The sequence below is a fragment of the Vulpes lagopus genome, chromosome 7, assembly GCF_018345385.1.
Source record: "Vulpes lagopus strain Blue_001 chromosome 7, ASM1834538v1, whole genome shotgun sequence".
In the NCBI taxonomy this organism is placed as follows: Eukaryota; Metazoa; Chordata; class Mammalia; order Carnivora; family Canidae; genus Vulpes; species Vulpes lagopus.
The window spans coordinates 55,620,126-55,636,336 of NC_054830.1; the positions used below are offsets into that span (position 1 = coordinate 55,620,126).

A 16,211-nucleotide genomic window follows, 5' to 3' on the forward strand; every position below is an offset into this window, starting at 1 on the left:
ACGTCACTCTATAATTGGTTATATTAACCTTAATCATTTGGTTAAGGTAGTGGTTGGTAGGATCCTCCAAGGCAAACTTAATACTTTCCTGTTTCTAATGACTAAATATTTTAGGGGAGATACTTTGAGACTGCGCAAATAGCCTATTTTTGCTTACACTTTTGCTTAAGCTTTTGAACGAAGTTTTACTGCCCCAAGGAGCGGAAGCGACCTTAGCGTAGGCGGGCCATTGGCCAGGGCGCAGGCGCGTGCGTTCCGGCGCCCCGCGGGCTGCCCGTTGCCCTGGAGACGGGATCCTTCCTCCGTGGGCGCCGCCATCTTGTGGCGCCAGGCCGGGCCCAATGAGCGGCAGCACGGTGGCCGGAGGCGGGGCGGCGGCGCTCCGCACGGCCTGCAGCTCAGCTCGTCCCGGTCATGGAGGTGCCCACCGCCCGCCTGCTCCTGCTCCTGCTGCTCGGGGCCTGGGCCCCCGCGCCGGAGAGCGCCTCCCCGGAGGCGCCGCTGCTGGTCAACGAGGACGTGAAGCGCACGGTGGATCTCAGCAGCCACCTGGCCAAGGTGACGGCTGAGGTGGTCCTGGCGCACCCGGGCGGCGGCTCCACGGCCCGCGCAGCCTCCTTCCTCCTGGCTCTGGAGCCCGAGCTCGAGGCCCGGCTGGCGCACCTCGGCGTGCAGGTGAGTGCGGGCAGCGGCGGGGCTCCGCGCGCGGCCGGCGCGCCCAGGCGGTGGACACGTCAGCGTAGGAGCGGGCCGCCGCCCACGTGGGCAGCCGCTGGCGGGGCCGCACTGCTCGGCGGGGCCCCGGGCGGTCGGGCCTCGCGAGCCCCCTGCCGCCCCCTCCCGGGAGGCCAGGGCAGCGGCCGCCTCCGCGCAGAGCCCGGCGGGTCGGGTGTGCCCCAGACTTGGATTCCCCGCGACCTGGCTCAGGAGCTCCGCTGGGGGACGAAGTGAGCCCTTGGCTCCGCGTCTGGCCCCTAGTAGGTGCAGTCAGAAACCGAACGCTGTGCATGTTCCCGTTTGTAACTTGAACCCATTGTTGGTGTCATATTCGTAAGGTTGCTAATGACCGCTTTTAAAATTTTGTCCCTCGCCTTTTAAAAAGTCCTACAAATTGGGACACCTGGTGGCCCAGGGGTTGAGCGCCGGCCTGCGGCTCGGGTTGTGATCGTGGAGACCCGGGATCGAGCCCCACATCAGGCTCCCTGTGAGGAGCCTGTTCTCCCTCTGCCTGTGTCTCCGCCTCTCTGTGTCTCTCATGGATAAAGAAATAAAATCTGAAAAAAAAAAAAAAAAAAGTCATGTAGGTCATAAAACGTCTTTTGAACTGTACACAGAGGCCAAGTCCAGATAGCTCCCTTTCCCCTCCCAGTTCCTGTTCTTGCACTTCCGCAGAATCTGGCGTGGAAGTTTGCTTTATGTACTTCCCGGCATTTCAGTGCACACTTCCACGACTCCCAAGGAAGGAAAATGTTGGCTTACGTAGTCTTAGGTTTGCTTTTTATTACTATTTTCATTAATCAACACCCAGTAAGTGGTTACGCAGTTATTTGTTGAGAATAGTCATTACGATGTCACATTTCTTCTAAGTAGGTTTTACTCTCCAACTGAATATGGAGCTCTATAAAGCTGGGTTTATAGAGATTATACTTCTGAAAGGACTCTTCTTCCTTTTCATTCCTTGTCCATGATGGAACGCACACTTTTACTCGGGTTTATGTAAAGATGCATCAAAACTTCATATAAATGTGTGCTGCCACTTTTAGTGTTTTGAGTGTTAGATCCTATTCTTTTGTAAAAACTACAACTACTGATGTCTTGAAGTTGCCATTGTATAACAAGACAGCTGCAGGAGGTATCTGCCATCATGCTGGAGAATGCTGCAGGCTTGTCTTCTTGGCAGTCTGCTCTATGGGTGTTGTGGTAGGTGTTTTGAGTACTTTCTTCTTAGCCCTCATAACGGCCCTTTGAGGTGAGGAGTGCCTGTCTAGGAGTAGGTTGTTTAAACCCGCTGGGTCAGCTCTCAGAGCCATGAGAGAATCAGGGCTTAGGTTAGCTTCAAACTTTGTGTGCTCTTCACTGTACCCCAATTCCTCTTTTGGCCTAGACGGCCCTGAGGTAGGATTGTGTTGGGTTATAAGACCTGCAGTCGCATTGCCAGATTTATTCAAAATCATTTGTTAATTTTATAGTCTCATGAAACAGGTTAAATGAGTATATGTGCTCCTTTACAGCCCTGTCCCAATGGGAAACGGAACTGGATGTTACACTTAGCAAAAAGGGTGTATATTTTTCAACAGTTGATTTGGAGGCCTTGGTAAGGTTGTTAGAAGTTTTTCAGTGGATTTTCTTTTTTTTTTTTTTTTAAAGATTTTATTTATTTATTCATGATAGTCACAGAGAGAGAGAGAGAGAGAGAGAGAGAGAGGCAGAGACAGGCAGAGGGAGAAGCAGGCTCCATGCACCGGGAGCCCGACGTGGGATTCGATCCCGGGTCTCCAGGATCGCGCCCCGGGCCAAAGGCAGGCGCCAAACCGCTGCGCCACCCAGGGATCCCCTTCAGTGGATTTTCTTCAGCCCTCCATGTAGAATTTTAGGAACTGGTTAGAAATTTATCTTTTTATTCATGAGAGTGATGTTTAATGATGAGAATTTAGTGGTTCCTTATCTTCTTACTACCAAGGATCCATCTTAGTATTTTTCCTCTCATATGGACCCTATATTTGAAATCTTCGTCTCTCTGATCTTTTATTTTATTTTATTTATTTTAAATATTTGTTTATTCATGAGAGTCACACAGAGAGAGAGGCAGAGACATAGGCAGAGGGAGAAGCAGGCTTCATGCAGGAAGCCCGATGTGGGGACTCAATCCTGGGTCCCCAGGATCACGCCTTGGCCGAAGGCAGATGCTTATTTAACTGGTGAGCCACCCAGGTGTCCCTCTGATCTTTCATTAATATCTTTTATTAAGACGAATAATGATAAGTAGGAATATACTAGAATGTTACCATTGTGATAAGATTTCAGTCAGAGTGATGAAACTTGTTTTTATTAGCCTGTAGAACTTTATTGAGAGGATGATTGTATGATTACTTTTGGGCATTTTATTTAAATTAAAAACAATTTTTTAAAAGATTTTATTTTTCAAGTAGTCTCTAGGCCCAGTGGGAGGCTCTAAATTAAAACGAGATTAAGAGTGCCATGCTCCACCAGCCAGGTGCCCACTTTAGACATTTTAAAATACTAAAAATAGCTTATTCCTCATTACAGTTATGTGTATCCTATTGTGAACAAATGCTTCAGCCCCAAAAGTAGTTTTACCCTTTCTTCTGTTTTTTCTTTTCTTTCTTCAGAGATTGGGTTGGCAAAGTGATCAGCGGTGGGTATAAGTTTTTCCTTATAGTCTGCTCCACAGTCTCATGATTCAGGGTGTCTGTTCTTTCTCAGATAAACTATGCAGCCTACTGGAGTTAACATTCTTTTCCTGATTCTACACATCCTGTTGAAGTGAAGGATGAGAATAGGGAATGTGACAAGCAGTGGCTGTTGGATTTATGCCACTGTTAACTTTTATGCAGGTAGAACCAGTTTTGGCCATGTGTGAGACTTTTCTACTATAACAATAAATCGTAATACTTATTTTCTATGCAAATATGTATTTGAATGTAAATGGAGAAGAAAATGTCACCTTTATATTTGGAAATGTAAAGTGTAAGTATAATTTTTATTTACATGTGTGAATTTGGTCATTCAGGAAAAATGTTATGTATGTATAGAGCTTTTTATACAGCTTATTCAGTGCAAAAGTATTTGACCATGTTCTTGTGTTTCATATGAAAAAAATTGTTACAAAAGAATTATCTTTAAAAAGTTTTTGTAAAAAAAAAAAAAAAAAAGTTTTTGTAGTTTGAATACTTTACTGTGGACATTCTGAGGCAGTTGGTTACTTGGTGACTCAAATGTAGAGACTGAAAGACATAATAAAAAGAATAGTCTCTTTTGTCCTGTTACAGGTGAAGGGAGAAGATGAGGAAGAGAACAACTTGGAAGTACGAGAAACCAAAATTAAGGGTAAAAGGTAAGCTCCCAAACAGAATATCTATATATCTTGCCTCTTCTTGTTACAGGTTATCATATCAGTTGGAATCATAAGGTAGGAGAGTTGCTGAGGAAGTACCTGGTGTTTTAGACACTGTTCCAATTAATACAGTGTGTGGTAGGTGAGCAACAGGCTATAATATATTCTGACCCATTTATGTCTTTTTTGATCACTAATGCTAAAATTGCCCCCAACAGTGGCAGTTTGTTTTACAGGAAGGTAGCTACTTTCTTTTCTTTCTTTTTTTTAAAGATTTATTTATTTATTTATTCATGATAGACAGAGAGAGAGAGAGAGAGAGAGAGAGGCAGAGACACAGGAGGAGGGAGAAGCAGGTTCCATGCTGGGAGCCTGACGCGGAACTCGATCCTGGCACTCCAGGATCGCGCCCTGGGCCAAAGGCAGGCGCTAAACCGCTGAGCCACCAATGGATTCCCAGAAGGTAGCTACTTTCCACACCAGATTAGGTCTGCTAATGTATGTGGGGATAGAGATCCCCAAACAATGTATGGAGATCCAGTATGTGAGAACTCCAAGCTCTTTGTCTCAGTAGATAGCCTACCATCTCTTGTTGGCTACCATACTCTTTCCAACTGTACCCCCCTTACCACCTCTTGAGCCTTCAGAGCATTGAACATGATACTTCTTTGAAGGAGATAGACCAAGCTTCTCTGAAGGCTGAGGTTGGACTTGCCTTGTTCTCTGCTTTAACCTCAGCACCTAGCAAGGGGCCTGGCACTTAGTAGTTATTGTAAAACATTTTGTTAAGGATATTTTCCAAATTGTATAAAAAGCAGGAAGAATTGAATAAAGAATCCTCATATATATCATCACTCAGCCTCAACAGTTATCAGGATTTTGCATGGTATTTAGTAGACATTGAAATATTTGTTGAATGAGTGATGTGGGAGGAAGAAATGTTTTTAGCTCAGTGATTCTTTTTTTTTTTTTAAATTTATTTGAGGAGGGGAGGGGCAGATGGAGAGGGAAGGAAAGAATCTTATAAGTAGACTCCTTGCCCAGCACAGAGCCCCATGCAGGGCTCGATTTCACAACCCTGAGATCATGACCTGAGTCAGAATCAAGAGTTGGGTGCTTAACTGACTGAGCCATCCAGGTGCCCCTAGCTCAGTGATTCTTAACTGAAGGCAAATGGACTAAGCTTATGCTGTAATCATAAGCAGAAATAAAATACTTGATTCTTGACCAGCAAACCTTTGAACCTTAGAGCTGTTGGCCCTTACGTGATTCAGAAAGTGTCAGTTTGGTCTCCTTGCTTGGCAGTGTTTGTTTTTGTTTTGTTTGGTTGGCAGTTTTAAAGTTATATTCTCATTAGTTTTGAATTTTTAAAAAATGAGAATATGACGGTAATAACTTTTCTTTATGCATGTGCGCATTTATACATAATTTTACGTAAGCATATAAATGGGATAATTTTAAGTTTATTAATTTGTCTACATAAAGCTTAATGGCAACATTAAACAAGTTATGTATCCTGCAACCCTAACATGACAACTTACATGTCATTGTTCTGATCCATGAAAGAATCCTGGACACCAGTATCATCAGATCTGTGTTGTCCACCTAGTCTTTTATTAATCAGAAGCCTTCATTAGCTGATGCTCCCGAGTTGCAATGAGAATTGATCTTTTTTCTTTTCCTTTTTTAAAAAGATTTATTTATTTATTTATTTATTTATTTATTTATTTATTTATTTATTTATTTATTTATTTTAGAGAGAGAGTGAGAGTGTATGTGCACAAGTGAGCATGAGACGGAGGGGCAGAGGGAAAGGAAGAGGAAGAGAGAATCTCAAGTAGATTCCGTGCAGAGCATGAAGCCCCATGTAGGGCTCGGGGCTCCATCTCAGGACCCTTAGATCACAACCTGAACCAAAACAGAGTTGGATGCTTAACTGACTGTGTCACCCAGGTACCCTGAGAATTGATAGTTCTCTTTTCTTTTCTTTTCAATGTATTATTTATTCTAGAGAGAGTGCCTGCAGGAGTAGCGGGGGAGAGGGGGAGAGGGGGAGAGGAGAGAGAATCCCAAGCAGGCTTTCCCACTAAGCGCGGAGCCTGAGAGGGGCTCAATCCCTGATAGGTCAGTCAAAACTGAGTCAGTCAGTTAACTTACTGAGCCACCCAGGCCCCTCTGAAAATTGATATCTTGGAGCACTGAAATGTTGTTAAAGTGAGATTCAGTTATGCTGGGACATTTCATGTGAAAATTAAAGTGGTATTGTATCAGATATTGTGCTGATGGGCTAGAGGGACAAAGAGATTGGGTCAGTTAGTGAGACAGGTAATAATCTTGGCAAGGAGGAATTGTTTGAACTGTGGGGAATTGTTTGCAATGGGAAGCCAGGAAGGGATGAATATGAGATACATTCTAAGGCAGGATTATCCAGACCCTTGGGGATAGAGTAAAGTGAGGCATAGAACATGCCAGAGGGTTTTGGTTTAGAAGTGGTCAGAGGGACGCCTGGGTGGCTCAGTGGTTGAGCATCTGCCTTTGGCTCAGGGTGTGCGTGATTCCAGAGTGCCGGATCAAGTCCCACATCGGACTCCCTGCTTTTCTCTCTGCCTGTGTCTCTGTCTCTCTGTCTCTCTCTCTCTCTGTGTCTCTCATGAATAAATAAATAAAGTATTAAAAAAAAAAAGACATGGTCAGATTGGGGCACCTGGGTGGCTAAGTGGGTTAAGCATCTGCCCTTGGCTCAGGTCATGATTTTAGAGTCCTGGGATTAAGCCCTGCGTCAGGCTTCCTGCTCAGTGGCAAGTCTCCTTCTCCCTCTATCTCTGTGATCTGCGTCTCTCAAATAAATAAACAAAATCTGACAAAAAAGTGGTCAGATGGTAGTAGTATTAGCAGAGTAAGGAATTGGGATCATGAATGTTACTAGGTTTTTTTTTTTTTTTTTTTTGTTACTAGGTATTTTGGTTTGGTTGTTGGAGCTGTCTGCTGAAGATTTGAAAATAGGAGTTTAGTGCTCTGGACAGAGCATGGGACAAGAAGCAGATATGGAACTTGAAGCCAAGAATTGGTTAAGACGGCCCTGGGAGAAGGTGTAGGGCTTATATTTAGAGTAGGTACTTCAGAGTAGTAACAGGGTGTGTGATGGTGTGACTGATGATAAAGACATGCAAGATTACAATTTTGTAAGGCCGCATCAGGAAAAGTGATCCATTCTCTGACCTTGGAGGACAAATTCCAAGGAAGTATGTTAAATGCCTTTAATTTTCCACTAACAGTTTCTGGGTCTACCAAAAGTTATCTCCTGGTTTAGAAAACTCAGATTCATTTTTGAGTTAATATCCTATGGATCTCAGTAGTTTAAAGCCATCTCTTTTTCTTTAAAATGCTGGTAGCTTGGGCAGCCCTGGTGGCCCAGCGGTTTAGTGCTGCCTTCAGCCCAGGGTGAGTTCCTGGGGTCTCAGGATCGAGTCCCACATCGGACTCCCTGTGAGGAGCCTGCTTCTCCCTCTGCCTGTGTCTCTGCCTCTCTCTGTGTCTCTCATGAATAAATAAATAAAATCTTAAAAAAAAATGCTGGTAGCTTTATTTTTTAGTTAAGAGAGTGATATAAGCTCATTAAACAAATTGAAAAAGAATAATAAAATGAAGCTTATTCTCCTCCCCAGCACAGCATTAACAGTTTGGAAACATTCATTGGAATACTTTTCTTCACATTTGTGTATGTTTATACTTTAGGGTGGAGTCATACTGTGTCATTTGTAAACTATTTCTGTTATTTTATATGGTACATGGAAATGATTAATATCTACACAGATCCAAACATCTTTTTTAGTGGCTGCCAATATTCTGCTGTGTGGCTCTGCTGGAATGCTTTAACCATTATCCTGTTGTTTTATACTTTTCTTTTTTTAAAGATTTTATTTATTTTTTCATGACAGAGAGAGACAGAGACAGAGACATGGCTGAGGGAGAAGCAGGTTCCCCACAAGGAACCTGATGTGGGACTCAATCCCGGATCCCGGGATCACGCCCTGGGCCAAAGGCAAATGCCCAACCGCTGAGCCACCTAGGCGTCCCATCTTTTTTTTTTTTTTTTTTTAAAGATTTATTTATTTTAGAGAGAAGAGAGTGGGGATGGGGCAAAGGAAGAGGGAGAATCTCAAGCAGATTCTCCTTTGAGTGTGGAGCCTGACTTGGGGAGCTCAATCTCACAACCCTGAGATCATGACTTGAGTCGAAACCACGAGTTGGATGTTTAACTGAGCCACCCAGGTGCTCCTATACTTTTATTATTATAAACAAATGTGAAATGATAACCCAGACATTAATCTAAAAAGGCTTAAATTAATAGGTTGGAGGTGATCTCCTAAAGGTAATTGCATTCGTCTTGGGTACAAAATATTGCTGTGATGGTGAGTTGCTGCCTCTCTTTTCAGTTACCTTCATCTCTTAATTCTCTTGCCTTGTTCTTCCTCCAGTGGGAGATTCTTCACAGTCAAGCTCCCAGTTGCTCTTGATCCTGGGGCCAAGGTCTCAGTCATTGTGGAAACAGTCTATACCCATGTGCTTCAGCCATATCCAACCCAGATCACACAGTCAGAGAAACAGTTTGTAGTGTTTGAGGGGAACCATTATTTCTACTCTCCCTATCCAACGAAGACACAGACGATGCGTGTGAAGCTTGCCTCCCGAAATGTAGAGAGCTACACCAAGTTGGGAAACCCTACGCGCTCTGAGGACCTCCTGGATTATGGACCTTTCAGAGACATCCCTGCTTATAGTCAGGTAGGCTCATGTGGGGTCCAGTCTGTCCCTGTCTATTTCACTGAATGTCTTCTGGAGTGACTACTAGTTGATAGGCGCGGTGATGTGAGATGGGCGTAAATCTGAAGTCTTTTTTTTTTTTTTTTTTTTAAGATTTTATTTATTTATGAGAGACAGAGAGAGGCAGGGACATAGAGGGAGAAGCAGCCTCCTCTCAGGGAGCCCAATGCGGGACTTGATCCCCAGACCCGGGATCACGCCCTGAGCCAAAGGCAAATGGTCAACCGCTGAGCCACCCAGGTGTCCCTGAAGTCATTTTTAAGATCATCCCCAAATATCTTCACCAACTGTGAAATGCCTCTCCATGGGGGTTCCCTTTCTCATTTTGGGAGGACAGATGGAGGCTGGGAGGTTTAGGAAGATTTTTAAAGAGGAAAAACATGACAGATGAATCTCAAACTTCATGACTTGGACTTTTGAAGCAATGACACATGAACTTAGTTTAATTATTGCATCAGCATTTAGGATCTGTCAAAGCCAACTATTAGCCAGTGACAGTGCTAAATGGAGATTGCTAAGGTCTCTGAGGGAACCCCACAAACAGTAGTCCTCTTCCCCCTTCCTGAGTTCTGTACATACTGAGAAACAAGAGTATTGAGATAGGTTGGAAGTGAAAAAATAATGTAGCTTTATTACAGGTAAAGACTAGGTTGAAGAAGATAGTTTATCTGTAGGTACTGCTGGGTGTTGCCTAATATTGAGCTCCAAATTGAAACAGAAGTGTCCATACAAATAAGATGGGCCAGGGCAAGTTTCTCCACGTGCAGGTCTTGCCAGCAAATGAAGTGAGATCTCAAACTGCCCATGGGCAGGTATGCCAGACGAAGGAGAGGAGCTGGGGAGAGCATGCCCTGTCCATTTTTCTCCACTTTACCATTTATTTAAGGTATACCAGTCCTCTGGATGAAAAGGCTCAGTCTTAAACTAAAAGTACTGTACTTACAGTACAGTATTCTGCTGTAATATTTTAAAGTAAATCTTATGAAATAAAATGCGAGCTTAGAGACATTAACTTTTTAAATGCAAACAAAGTGGAGGAGGAGGGGATTAGGGAAGGGAAGAATAGCTTGCTGACTGACCATCTTATTTCCTAGCCTTTGTAGATAGTGTATTAAATAATAAATATGATCATTTCTTTGAATCATAGTTAAAAACATAGTTAAAAATTTAAAAATCTTTGGCTATAGATGAAACAATTGGTGAAACTAAATGATTCCTCTAAGATTAGATTAATAAATTGGCTTCTAGGGTGGATGGCCAAGTTGTATGTAGCACAATTCCAGCAAATATACTCACATTAAAAAAGTATAATAATAAAGAATAAGGAGGTAGCGTATAGAGAGTTGGAGTGGGGGCTGGGGGAGAAGGGAACAAGGCGTTGTATGTAGAGACCTGGAGATGGGAGACCAGGCACTATACTGACTGGGGTGGCTGGGGTAGTAAAGCTGGCTGCCTCGCGGAGCCTAGGCGTTGGGCCTTAAACATAGAGGGAGCGGTCAAGGCTTAAAACAGACTGTTATGGAAAAGTTCAAAGAAATGCAGAAGTGTAGAGAATAGTGTAATAAACTCCCATAGCCTATCACTTCAACTCTGTGGGTATCAGAATATTGCCACACTTATCGACACTTTCTTTTTTCTCTGCTGTAATATTTATTTATTTATTTATTTATTTATTTATTTATTTATTTATTTATTTATTTTTAAAGATTTTCATGTATTAGTTAGAGCGCGTGCACATGAACAAGGAAGCGGGGCAGAGGAAGAGGGAGAAGCAGACTCCCTGCTGAGCAGGGAGCCTGATGCAGAGCTCTATTCCAGGACCTTGGGACCATGAACTGAGCTGAAGGCAGCCTCTTAACTGATTGAACCACCCAGGTTCTGCTGTAATATTTTATTATTATTATTATTATTATTATTATTATTATTTTTAAATATTTTATTTATTTATTCATAGAAATGCAGAGAGAGAGAGGCAGAGACACAGGCAGAGGGAGAATCAGGCTCCATGCAGAGAGCCTGACGTGGGACTTGATCCAGGGTCTCCAGATCACGCCCTGGGCTGCAGGCGGCGCTAAACCACTGCGCCACCGGGGCTGCCCTATTATTATTATTTTTTAAAGATTTTATTTATTGGGTTCCCTGGGTGGCGCAGCGGTTTGGCGCCTGCCTTTGGCCCAGGGTGTGATCCTGGAGACCCAGGATCGAATCCCACGTCAGGCTCCCAGTGCATGGAACCTGCTTCTCCCTCTGCCTGTGTCTCTGCCTCTCTCTCTCTCTGTGTGACTATCATAAATAAATAAAAATTAAAAAAAAAAAAAAAAAAAAGATTTTATTTATTCATGAGAGACACAGAGGGGCAGAGACCTAGGCAGAGGGAGAAGCAGGCTCCATGCAAGGAGCCCGATGTGGGACTCGATCCCAGGACTCCAAGATCATGCCCTGAGCCGAAGGCAGACGCTCAACTGCTGAGCCACCTGGCTGTCCCTCTGCTGTAATTTTTATTTTATTTTATTTTATTTTATTTTATTTTATTTTATTTTATTTTATTTTATTTTATTTTATTTATTATTTTTTTCTGCTGTAATATTTTATTTTATTTTTTATTTATTTATTTTTTTATTTTTTGCTGTAATATTTTAAAGTAAATCTTAGGAAGCGTGTCATTTCAGCCTACGTACTTAATTATCATCTCTAAAATACAAGGATATTTAAGACTTCTTTTGCAATCTCTTGTTTAGAACATGTATCACTGAGGATGTACAGTCAAAATAATTTGTTCTAATGTCATTTGAAATAATTGTTTTCTTGGTGTCTCAGATGTTAGTTTGACATAGAGCTGTTCATTTTGGGTCATTCCACTATTAAGAATTTTTTTTAATTGATTCAATTTTTTGAAATGAAAACAGCCAAAATTCTGTAACAAGGTAGGCTCAGAGAACTCTTGCTTCCACTTCTCCCTTCTATCTGTTCTTCTTGGAGAGCATTCATATTAGCTTTTGGTTTATCTTTCTAATGTTTTGGCTTTTAAATTTTACATCTTTTGGATTTTGGACTTTCTTCCTCCATTTTAAATTAATAAAATACTCATGAGAGACTGGCATATACAGAGGAAAATTTGACACCAGTTGACCTCTACTTTTGACATAATAGTACCTAAGTCATTTCTTTCTAAGCATAGGCGCTTTTTAATATGGAAATCCTATCGTGTTTAAAGTATTGCATGATACTTTTACCACTTAGAATATTCTCTAAACATTTTACATTACCTTTGTAAACCATTTTTTTTCTTTTTTCTTTATGTATTTGACAGAGAGGGAGAGGGAGACAGAGCACAAGTAGGGGAGTGCCAGACAGGGAGAGGGAGAAGGATTAGCAGATTCCGGACTGAGCAGGAAGCCAGGATTCGGGATTATGACTTGAGCCAAAGGCAGACACTTAACCAACTGTGCCGTCCAGGCACCCCTATAAAGTATCTTTAATAGCCATATAAGATCCTATAATTTGATGCCTTAAAGCTTTTTTGCCAAGTTTCCTATGTTGGACAGTTAGCTTTTTTTCTCTTTAACACTACAGTAGTCATCTCTTTACATACAACTTTTTATATAGTCTCAGGATAAATTTTTTTTTAAGTTGAGTTTTGACTTTAATTTCAGTTGGTTAGCATATGGTGTAATAGTTTCACGTGTACAACATAGTATTCACCCTTCCATACAACACTCAGTGCTCATCACAATAGTGCCCTCCTTAATCCCCATCACCTATTTAACTCATCCCCCCACCCACCTCCCTTCTGGTAACCATCATTTTGTTGTTTGTTCTCTATAGTTAAGAGTCTGTTTCTTGACTTCTATCTACATATTCCATTTGCTGCTTTATTTTGAAGTTCCACATATGAGTGAAATCACATGGTATTTGTTTTTCTCTGATTTCGCTTAGCATTATGCTCTAGCTCCATCCATGCTGTGTTGGAAGTGGTAAGCTTTCATTCTTTTTAAATGGCCGAATAATATTCCATTGTGTGAATATATATGTACTACATTTTTATTCATCAGCCAATGTACGCTTGGGCTGCTTCCATTTCTTGGCTAATGTAAATAATGCTACTATAAATAATAGGAGTGCATGTGTCCCTTAGAATTAGTGTTTTGGTATTTTTTGGGCAAATACCCAAAAAGAGCCATTGGTGGATCATAGGGTAGTTGTATTTAACATTTTAAGGAACCTTAATGCTTTTTCCACAGTGGCTGCACTAGTTTGCATTCCCACCAGCAGTGCATTGAGGGTTCCTTTTTCTCCATATCCTCCCCAACACCTGTTATTTCTTATGTTATTGATTTTAGCCATTCTAAGGTGATATCTTATCACCTTAAGTTCTAAGGTGATATCTCATTGTGTGTGTGTGTTTTTAAAGATTTGATTCATTTATTCATGAGAGACACAGAGAGGTGGAAACATAGGCAGATGGACAAGCAGGCTTGATCTCTGGACTCCGGAATCGCCCTGAGCCAAAGGCAGACACTCAACTGCTGAGCCACCCAGGCTTCCCTCATTGTGGTTTTAATTTGCATTTCCCTTATAAGTGATGATGAGCATCTTTTCATGTGTCTTTTGGTCATAGGATAGATTTTCTGAAGTAAAAGTTTTCAAATCAAGGCATATGAACATTTAAAAATCTCTTAATGTGGGGGACCTGGGTAGCTTAGTTGGTTGAACAGTTTCTTGATTTCAGTTCAGGCCATGTTCTCCGGGTCGTGAGATTGAGCCCAGCCTTGAGCCCTGCCTTGGGCTCTGTGCTCAGCAGGAAGTCTGCTTGGAATTCTCTCCCTCCCTTTGCTGTACCTTATGCTGCCCCCCCACCCCCCACGCATGTGCTGTCACTCTCAAATCTTTTTCAAAAATTAAGAAAAATTTTTTTAAAAGATTTTATTTATTCATGAGAGACAGAGAGAGAGAGAGAGAGAGAAAGGCAGAGACACAGGCAGAGGGAGAGGCAGGCTCCATGCAGGGACTCGATCCTGGGTCTTCAGGATCACACCCTTGGCCGAAGGTGGCGCTAAATCGCTGCGCCACCCGGGCTGCCCAAAATTAAAAATCTTTTGAGGTATATTGCCAAGTGGTTTTTCAAAAGATTTAGCGAATTTATTATGGCACCAGCAGTCAGAAACTGTCAGTTTCCTGTACCCTTGTCAGTATTGGCATTAAATACTATGAAGTACTATGAAGTTAAACCTTTAAGAATTTACTCATAGAAAAAAAAAAAAAAAAAGAATTTACTCATAGAATGAGTGAATAAAGTAGCAGGAGCTATGAGAATTAATAAACTGTCCTTTTTCATGGACTTTTGGGGGAAGAAGGGTGTTTTTCTATTCTTGTCCTTTCAGATTCCGTTTCTAAGGTTCCAAGTATGTATTCATAGAAGGGCACTCATACTACTCAGTGACCAGAAAGATTTAATAGTAATTTCAGTGGTAAAATTGGCAAAGTGGAGGAATTTCTAAAGGTGTATCCTTTAATTCTCTGAGAACTGTCTGGGAGGCAGTATTTACTGCAGAGGAGTGCACAGCCAGAGCTAAAATGTTGAAGACCCTAAGACCTACTATTGCCGTTTAGATTTATTTATGACCTTGAATATGCTGAAACTGCTGGACCTTGGTGTTTTTAATTTGTAAAACGCAGAGTAGTACTTAGCTCATTGTGTTGAGGATTAAATGATCATGCGTTTGTTTAACGCTCATGAAAGAGTAACTGACACTTATATTTGTTTTGTTTTGTTTGAAAGATTTTATTTATTTATTCATGAGAATACACAGAGAGAGAGAGAGAGAGAGTCAGAGACACAGGCAGAGGGAGAAGCAGGCTCCATGCAGGGAGCCCGACGCGGGACTCGATCCCGGGTCTGCAGGATCACACCCTGGGCTGAAGGCGGCGCTAAACCGCTGAGCCACCTGGGCTGCCTGGACACGTATATTTGTGTTAGCTCAACAAGTTAGCTAAACAAGTCTCTCTTCCAGGGACTATATTCCAGGTAAGTTTTCTCCACGTTAGAAAAACCCAGCAGTGCTATGAATCATCTTCAGTATTGAGGTTATTTGCTAGCTTATTGGGTAGACATTATGCCTTTATGAGATCATATATATGACCTCATCAGAATTTTTCTTAATTACAATTTAAGATTTCATTTTCTTTTAAAACTGCAAAAATTAGGGACACCTGGGTGGCTCAGCAGTTGAGTGCTTGCCTTTGGCCCAGGGCGTGATCCTGGGGTCCCGGGGTCAGATCCCGCATTGGGCTCCCTGCATGGAGCCTGTTTCTCTCTCTGCCTGTGTTCTCTGCCTGTCTCCCTCTCAGTGTCTCTCATGAGTAAATGAATAAAATCTTTAAAAAAAAAAAAACTGCAAAAATTAGTTAAAAGGCAATTTTAAAAACTCAATTTAGAAATTTTGAAAATAAAACCACAAGGAGAAGGTAGAAACAATCTAAGAACTCTGATTTCTGCCTGTGTTGGGATTCTTCTGTATTTCATTTCAGGTTCTTTTTGTTCTTTTACTCCTATGGTGGCTTTAAGATAAGTGGCATGTAGAAGTTTTTGTTTCTAAAATACAAATGGTATTTATATTAGAACCTAAAACAATTTTGTGTAGCCTGTTTTTTATTTTATTTATTTATTTATTTGTTTATTTATTTTTAAAAGATTTTATTCATTTATTCATGAGAGACACAGGGAGAGAGAGAGAGGCAGAGACACAGGCAGAGGGAGAAGCAGGCTCCATGCAGGAAGCCTGACATGGGACTCGATCCCAGGTCTCCAGGATCACGCCCCGGACCAAAGGTGGCGCTAAACCGCTGAGCCACTGGGGCTGCCCCTTTCTATTTAGTAATAACATCATGAGTATTTATTTCCATACGCCATTAAAAAGTCCTAGTAAGCATCACTTTAGAATATAGCACACATTAACCATCCCATAATTGAGCCATTCTTTTGCTGATATATGTATTGTCTCCAGTAGTATTTGAAACTAGTGTTGATTTATCCGTCACCCAAAATTGGAATTGTTTCCTTCCTCTCCAGGATACTTTTAAAGTACATTATGAGAACAACAGCCCTTTCCTGACCATCACCAGCATGACCCGAGTCATCGAGGTGTCTCACTGGGGTAACATTGCTGTGGAAGAAAATGTGGACTTGAAGCACACAGGGGCTGTGCTGAAGGGACCTTTTTCACGCTATGATTACCAGAGACAGCCAGATAGTGGAATAGCGTCCATCCGCTCATTTAAGGTATGGGGTATGCAGCTCAGACATTGGGAGAAA

At 42.0% G+C, this 16,211-nt stretch overlaps 1 protein-coding gene across 1 annotated transcript in view; it reads left to right on the top strand.

The window, feature by feature from the left end:
* The first annotated feature begins 322 nt into the window (after nucleotides 1-322).
* The window catches only part of RPN1 (ribophorin I), a 29,301-nt gene continuing 13,412 nt past the window's right edge, over nucleotides 323-16,211 (top strand). Inside the window, exons 1-4 of the mRNA XM_041763559.1 lie at nucleotides 323-675; nucleotides 4,011-4,075; nucleotides 8,554-8,860; nucleotides 15,969-16,178. Coding sequence (XP_041619493.1) covers nucleotides 415-675; nucleotides 4,011-4,075; nucleotides 8,554-8,860; nucleotides 15,969-16,178 — 843 coding nt within the window. The 5' untranslated portion in view covers nucleotides 323-414. The remainder of the gene's footprint in view (nucleotides 676-4,010; nucleotides 4,076-8,553; nucleotides 8,861-15,968; nucleotides 16,179-16,211) is intronic.